This window comes from Phoca vitulina, unplaced genomic scaffold (assembly GCF_004348235.1).
Source record: "Phoca vitulina isolate PV1807 unplaced genomic scaffold, GSC_HSeal_1.0 scaffold16, whole genome shotgun sequence".
In the NCBI taxonomy this organism is placed as follows: Eukaryota; Metazoa; Chordata; class Mammalia; order Carnivora; family Phocidae; genus Phoca; species Phoca vitulina.
In genome coordinates, this window is record NW_022589719.1 from 26,991,413 (window position 1) to 26,999,156 (window position 7,744).

The 7,744-nt window shown below is 40.5% G+C and overlaps 1 protein-coding gene across 1 annotated transcript; it reads right to left on the reverse strand.

The window, feature by feature from the left end:
* Positions 1 to 1,979: 1,979 nt before the first annotated feature.
* On the reverse strand, positions 1,980 to 2,942 carry LOC116638682 (olfactory receptor 5A1-like). Its single transcript, XM_032414782.1, has one exon. It carries the CDS (start codon positions 2,940 to 2,942, stop codon positions 1,980 to 1,982), a length of 963 nt encoding a protein of 320 aa, XP_032270673.1.
* Between the last annotated feature and the right edge of the window lie 4,802 nt (positions 2,943 to 7,744).

The window sequence follows — 7,744 nt, forward strand, 5'->3', positions numbered from 1 at the left end:
GTGGGGGGTGGGAGGGATGGGGCGGCTGGGTGATAGACATTGGGGAGGGTATGTGCTATGGTGAGCACTGTGAATTGTTTAAGACTATTGAATCACAGACCTGTACCTCTGAAACTAATACATTATATGTTAAAAAAAAAAAAAAAAAGAAGAAGAAGAAGAAGAAGATAGCAGGAGGGGAAGAATGAAGGGGGGAAAATTGGAGGGGGAGATGAACCATGAGAGACTATGGACTCTGAGAAACAAACTGAGGGTTCTAGAGGGGAGGGGGTTGGGGGGATGGGTTAGCCTGGTGATGGGTCTTAAAGAGGGCACGTTCTGCATGGAGCACTGTGTGTTATATGCAAACAATGAATCATGGAACACTACATCAAAAACTAATGATGTAATGTAGGGTGATTAACATAACATAATAATAAAAAAGAAAGAAAAAAATTCACCCATTTTAAATATACAGTTTGGTGAGTTTTTAGCAAACTTAAATAACTGCACAATTACCTCCATGATCCAGTTTTAGAATACTTCCAACACTCCCCAGGGTTTCCTCATTCCCATTTATGGTTGATGCCTGCTCCCACCACCAGCTCTAGGTGACCACCCATGTGTTTCCATTTCTACAGTTTGTCTTTTCTAGAAATCTCCTGTAAATTGAATCATACAACAGGTAGTCTTCTGTGACATTGCTCTAACTCTTAACCTGGTTTGGAGAAGTCAAGGAACAAGAAACACTTTACAAATAATGCAAGTTGTCAGAGACTAGATCAAATAACAGCATGAATTGAAAGAAGGCTTGAGGAAGACTATTTATAGCCAAAGTTGATATGACTTAGGGATGGCTGTCATGATTCATCACCACTTATATACACAATCACTAAAGAAGCAGGACTTCAGAAATGTTTGTCCTTTGCTCAAGAACCATCTTGTAAAATAGGATCAAAGATGATTTAAAATCCATGTTCAGTTCTGCTCACTGACTTGGTTGTCCCATCTCATGTCCTGGAGTGGAGTCCCTTCTGAGATAATGCATAAAAATGAAAGCAGGGATATCAGATTCATGGGACAGGCTGAGGTCAAATTCCAGAGAGACAGGACACAAGATAAAAACTCTAGAACACAAAGTGAAAGTGAGTTGGGGATGGGGTGAGGACAGAGAGGAAATATCCATACAGCACCTAGAGTGAGAACTGTCCAGAGAGCAGATATGGAATTAGAGTTTCCAGGGGAAGCCTCTCTTCCCTGATCCTATTCCTTAAACCACCTAGTGACTGGTGGTTTCAGTCATGAAAATGAAACGCTTGGCACTCTACTCTCCTTTAGATGTTCTTACTTAAACTTATCTCTGCTTTTTGCTCACTGTGACTTCGCAGTTTTGGATCTGCTGGGCTCCTATTTCTGGCTCAATGGACTTCATGACCCCACACACGTGATCATTGATTCATCTCGGACATAGTTTAAAGGTATCCTATTGCTCTCCTGGCTCTGAGAAACCATTGCTAGATCCAACCAGTTAGAGCTCTCAGGTTCCTGAACCAGAGTCAGACATTCTGCTCAGTATCAACCCTTGGATAGGTAGGAATCCAAGGCAAGGGGAAGAGAAAATTTGTCCCAAGTGGTGAATGGATTGGTATGAGCTGTGTTATATTGTAAAGAAGTCCATAGTGGATGCTTGTGGTCCTGGGGTTATGACCCAACTGGCTCTGAGATATGGCATCCTGGACCCAGTGCCTGATGCCATAAAGCTAAAGAATGTCATCAAAAAGAGTATTTGTTTTCTATTGCAAGTGACCAAAGTCAAAACTGCATCAGTCCATGACAAGAAAGGTAAAGGGAAGAAAAACCCATATTGAGTCTAATTGTGCAGTAGACATGTAGGTTGGGGATCTTGCTTGAAATAGCTTCTTCATTACTCAAATTCTGTGACCTACTTATTATTATGCCTATTTGCATATAGCAGAACTTAAGTTTTTTTTTTTTTTAACTCAAGGAACTATAAGACACAGAGAGGACATCTGCTTCTTCCTGTCCTTGAGTTTTTTCAGTGCATCTTTGATCTCCTTGTTTCGCAGACTATATATGATGGGATTCAGCATGGGAATCACAGCTCCATAGAACATGGACACCACCTTGTCTTGGTCCTGTGAGTAGCCAGCACTAGAATGGAGATATGAGAAGAGACCAGAGCCATAGAAGAGAATCACTGTGGTCAGATGAGAGGCACAGGTGTTGAAAGCCTTCATCTGCCCTTGGGTTGAATGGATTTTCATGACAGCAGCAACAATGTAGCCATAGGACACCAGAACAACAAGAGCTGATGTCCCACCAACTGCACACACAACCAGAAAGTTCACTATCTGGCTGAGGAAGGTACTAGAGCAAGATAAGACAAGCAGAGGTGGCAGGTCACAGAAAAAGTGGTTAATGACTCGTGGCCCACAGAAATGCAACTGGAATATGGAGCTTGTTTGGACCAATCCAGTGAGCAACCCTCCAGTGTATGCTGTAATGACCATCCCCAAACAGATGGTGGGTGACATGAGGGCTGTGTAGAGAAGAGGGTTGGAGATGGCAGCATACCGGTCATATGCCATAGCCGCCAGGAGACAGCATTCGGTGCCCCCCATGACAATGAAGAAGAAAAACTGAGCAGCACAGCCCACAAAGGAGATTGTCTTCTGCTGCTTGAAGAAGTCGCAGAGCATCTTGGGGGCAATGGAGGATGTATATGAGATGTCAACAAAGGACAAGTTTCCAAGGAAGAAATACATGGGAGAATGGAGGCATGACTCCATCCTGATCAAGACAATAAGGCCCAGGTTCCAAGCCAGAGTCATGGAGTAGATCCCCAGAAACAACACAAAGAGGAAGACCTGTAGTTCCGGATGCTCTGAAAATCCCAAAAGGATGAAATTGGTTGTCATGCTGATGTTCCTACCCATGGCCATGGATCTTCTCTCTGCTACCAGCAGAGCCCCAAAGGGAGATTCCTGGGGAGCGAAAATCCAGGTGAAGAAACTACTTTGTTCTGCCATGGAATCATAGAGTCCCTGAGTCACAAGAGACACTGGAAAGCAAATGTCTTACCTCTATCGAACGCAGAATTCCTCTCTACAGCATTTATTGGGTCTTTTGGAGATCATTGTCATCCTGATTCTGATGCACTGTTCATGCAAAACTGACAGCTCAGAAAGGACTAGCATTTTTGCATCGTCTGGATCATCACCTTCACTGCTAATGCCACCACTTTCCTGAAGGAAGTTTTTAATAGAACTTGGACTAAATACCCCTTTTTCTCATTTGCTTCTAAGCACTGTGGTTGGATTATTGAGCCACTTAGATTTATGCTAGATACTTCTTTCCTTTTTTAAAGAAAATAAATATGTCAGAAATTGAAATACCCAGAGAGGCAATTCTGTGTTTCTTATCATCATAGTTTATTCTGACCAGCTTTTACGGGGTCAAGGTGTTCTTTCTTCTTTAATCAGTGGAATGAAACATGTATAGGTTGAAACACTGGCATCCCCTTTAGAGATTAAAGAAAGGAGTTAAAAATAAAAGTTCAGGGCACCTGGGTGGCTCAGTTGGTTAAGCATCTGACTCTTGATTTCTGCTTAGGCCATGATCTCAGGGTCATGAGATTGAGCCCCACACTCAGCGGGGTGTCTGCTTCTCTCTCTCTCTACCTCTGCTGCCCCTCCCTGCTCGCACTCATCTCTCTCTACAATAAATCTTTTAAAAAAAAGTTCAAAACTGGGAAGTGCCAGTGCTCATTTTGCACAAATATTATCAACTGATCACAAATCTTGCACCATATGTTTGATAGAGCTAAATGTGGATGGATGTAGAAAGTAATAAAACATTATTATTAAGTTCAAAATGTTCAACATAAGGCGTGGGACAGTCAGGAAACAGATAAACCACAGCACAATGTGACAGGTGCATGGGGAATATTTGTACAGTGCCTGGATCCTGGGCATAGCAGCTGGGGGCTTCCAAGAGATGTGTTTGAGGAGGGTTCCAACAGTGAGTAAAGGCTTAGCAGGATGAAAATTTGGTGTGTGAGGGGGTTGGTGGCAGTTGGTTCAGAGAACTTTATATTAAAGATGGGAAAATCATTTGCAAAAGCAGAGGAGAGCAGAGTACTTGAGACACCTTAAAAATGTCAGCATGGCAGGAGCACAGGGTGAGCAGGGTTAAGAGAAGATTAACAGAAGTCTAGTTTTGAGAGACAGTGGGAGCTGGGCAAATTGTAAGAGATCTTTGAAAGCAAAAGCAAAGATGGCAAAAACATTTAATTGTTTCATATATATGTATACATACAATTGCATATACTATGTATATAATTGCATATGCTATATATATAATTGCATACATGTATGTACATATTCATATTTAATCTTTCCACTTCCAAATTTCTGTCCCCCTTTACCCTGTTCTGCTCTTTTTATAGGACTTATCACCTTCTCCTATTGGTTGTTGGTAGTTGATTTTCTGTCTCCCTCTACTATAATGTTAGCTTAAGGAAGACCCCAATTTGTAGGAATTTTGTCTCTTTTGTTCATTGAAGTATTGCAAGCACCTACACCACTACCTGGCACATAGTGGGAGCTCAACAAACATTTGCTGGGTAAGTATCATGCTAAGGAGTTTGACTTTTCTCCTATGGGCAAGAGGGAAAACATAAAAGTTTTGGTTTGGTTTGTTTTTAAATTTTTAATTATTTCTTTGTAAACAGGGAACTAGTCATCAAATATGAGTTTAACAATATAACAGAGAAGTGTTCCAGTGTGCAAGCAGGAGTGGAAGCTGCTTAGGAGACCAGACAGTTGCTTCAAAAGCCAGGAGGAAAGCTATTGCTGATCTGAGTTGAGACAAGTAGGTTTAGAAATGCACATTCCCCTGAGATGTAACAGCACCGTTCATTCTGCAGTGCAGCAGGGGAAAGAAACCATAAATGGCCAGACAAGTAGTCCCTGCTCCCTTATTTCTCACGTTCACGGTCATCATCAAAGGTATATGTTAGCAAGATTCACCATGATTCTTTCCCATATCAAGCCAAGAGTCTATGATATATAGCCTAATACATTTTTAGAGTGTGATAAAAGTGAATTACCAATCATTTTATATGATTACTACATCAGTAACCTGGTTATTTTGATGTGAATTATCTGGAAGTACAGATATAGAGTATATGGCATGTGTTAAATGTCCTTATAAAGATAACTATAATAATGTATATTATATGAATATATTGCATATTATATTTTATATGGATGTATATATGTGTGCATATATAATATATATCATAGTTTGCATGGTCTGAGAGCCACCACCACTACTTAAACAGCTTTTTTGAGTTGACACAGCATTCCCACAACTGTTACCTTAACCGTAGGCATTGAAAGCTGAGCTCTGATGTCAGATGGAGCCGGTCTCTAACCCTGCATGCCCCCTCACAGGCTGTGCAGCCTTGGGTAAGCTGACACATCACTCTTAAATCTCCTCTTTTCATTTCCTTCAACTGTAAAATGAAGACAATGGTAGTACTGACCACCTCATAGAGTATGAGGATTAAAAGAAATAAGTTACATCAAGTTTTGGAGAGAGGAAAAGCAGTAATTTTTATTGCTTAACAAATGATCAGCACTGTCAGGATTTGAATCCAGGTCTCTCCATTCCTAATCCAGAGTTTGTTCTCCACTGCACCTGCTGTTTAAAGCCAGGTGCACATACTTGTACATAACAATAGCTACATGGACCATACGCCTTTTTCTTTTGTTATTGCCAATATTTACAGCAATATGTTGGCTTACTTCATAACACTTATTACGCTTTGTACTTCCTTTTTTTTGCTGACTTATTCTGTCTGTATCCTTAACTATAAAATCTGGGAAGACGTTATAGGCTCAGTACCTTCTATAGTTCCTGACACGGAGAAGACATAAAATAATATTTGCTGAATGAGTTCAATTTACAACAATTTGAAAAGAAACCTATTACAGACCAGAAGCTCATTGAGGTTATGACAAATCAAGGACTCAAGTGACCAAGCCAAGATTTAAATCACCAACTGACTGCAGAGCCTGTTCTCTTTCTTGAATGCTCTAAAAGAATTTGGCAGAGGGTCTGAGCAATCTACAGGACCATATTATAGGTGTAGCTGCAATAGATGTATGATCTTTTCCTCAACTTAACTGACGAAGCAAGATTGGTTATGTGGAATCTGAATTCTGAAAATCACTAGAAAGAGTTTTCTTATCCTCTCCTGGGAATGTCTGCTTATCTTTTAACAAGGTCAAAGCTACATGCAAATATAAAGAGAAATGAAGTTATAATATAGTAACTCCAAAATAAATGATATAACTGAGATGCAGAAGGTATGTGCAGTTCAGATGATTTTGTAGGATATGATAAAGAAAACCTGGAAAGACTAGCTTATAGGGAAAGAAATAGATTTTCTGCTTTCACCAATTTTTCTTCGTATCTGTTATAGTGCTTGGCACTTTATAGGTGCCCAGTAAATATTTGACTGGCTTAATAAAGGTTTATAACATATTTACTATAAACTTGCCCTAATCACAAGATCATTGGACCTATGTTATTTTGAATGCTGCATGGATGTCCAGAAAATTCTGGAGATACATTTAAAATAATAGAAGTAGAAACCAGTTAGCCTAGCCTTTCCCCATTATAAATAGTAAAAGTAAAGCCAAAGAGAACGAGTGAATGTCTATACAGCTGGTTGGTAGGAAAGGTGAAACTGGGACCTATATCTCCATTTCCAGGAGCAGCTCTTTCTGCTTTACCTTATTCTAAAAGCTGGAGTCTCAATGGCAACTAGAGAGGATCCAAGGAAACTAGATGATTTGTTTTGATGCAAACATACTCACATATGCATACCCTCATGAGTCTTGAATAGCATAAAAAGCACTGGACTGAAAGCTTTAAAAACAATGCTGATTCAAGCCCTGTTTCTCCTACCTTTTTGCTGTGTGACCTTGGGAAAATTTTTTTGCCATTCTGAGTCTTAATCTTCTTATCTCCTGTCTACACAATAAAGAGTGTTTTTAGTCCACTTTCCTTCCTTATTCCCACCTGAAAAGAGTGGAACCTTTTTAAAAACAAAATTTTCTACAGAAGTCCAGAATATAAAATAGGTGAAGTCCAGCTCCTCTGGTTAAAGTCAGAGCAGTAAGGAAAGAGGATGCCAGCATCCTGCCTGCTCCATCTTCCCTTCCTTCAAAAGTCTTTCCAACTCTTGCATTCTGTGATTCTAAGATTCACCATTCCTAAAGAAGGACAAAGGGCAGACTCACCTACAACTCCTTAAACTCTGGGCTTCGGTCAGATGGCTAAGACCAGACACTTGGAATTACAGTGAAACCATCTCTGCTAGCACCTGAAGCACTGGTCTTGGACAAAGAGATAAATAAAATTTGGATGTAGCTACTTTAAATTGGCCACCAAGGGAAGGACTTCACAGGGCTTTAAAGGAAGGCCAATTCTCTCCTAAGTACCATTGGGTCTCTCTAGGTTGTGCGATATGACACATCCCAGAGAGCACTATTGGCAGCCTGACTGGCTGTCTGGGCTCAGGGGTAAAGAAGATGCCAGCTTTGGTTGGTTGCTGTTGATTTCCATTGGCCCTGCTTCCATTATACTCCTAGTCCCTGGTCTGGTTCCAATAACATATCTCCAGAGGTAGTGAAAGCCAAGAGTGTCTTTTGGCTTCAAAATGATGTTTCAA

Coding starts and splice junctions, on each gene's coding strand:
- LOC116638682 (XM_032414782.1), bottom strand. CDS start 2,942: ATGGCCATGGGTAGGAACATCAGCATGACAACCAATTTCATCCTTTTG.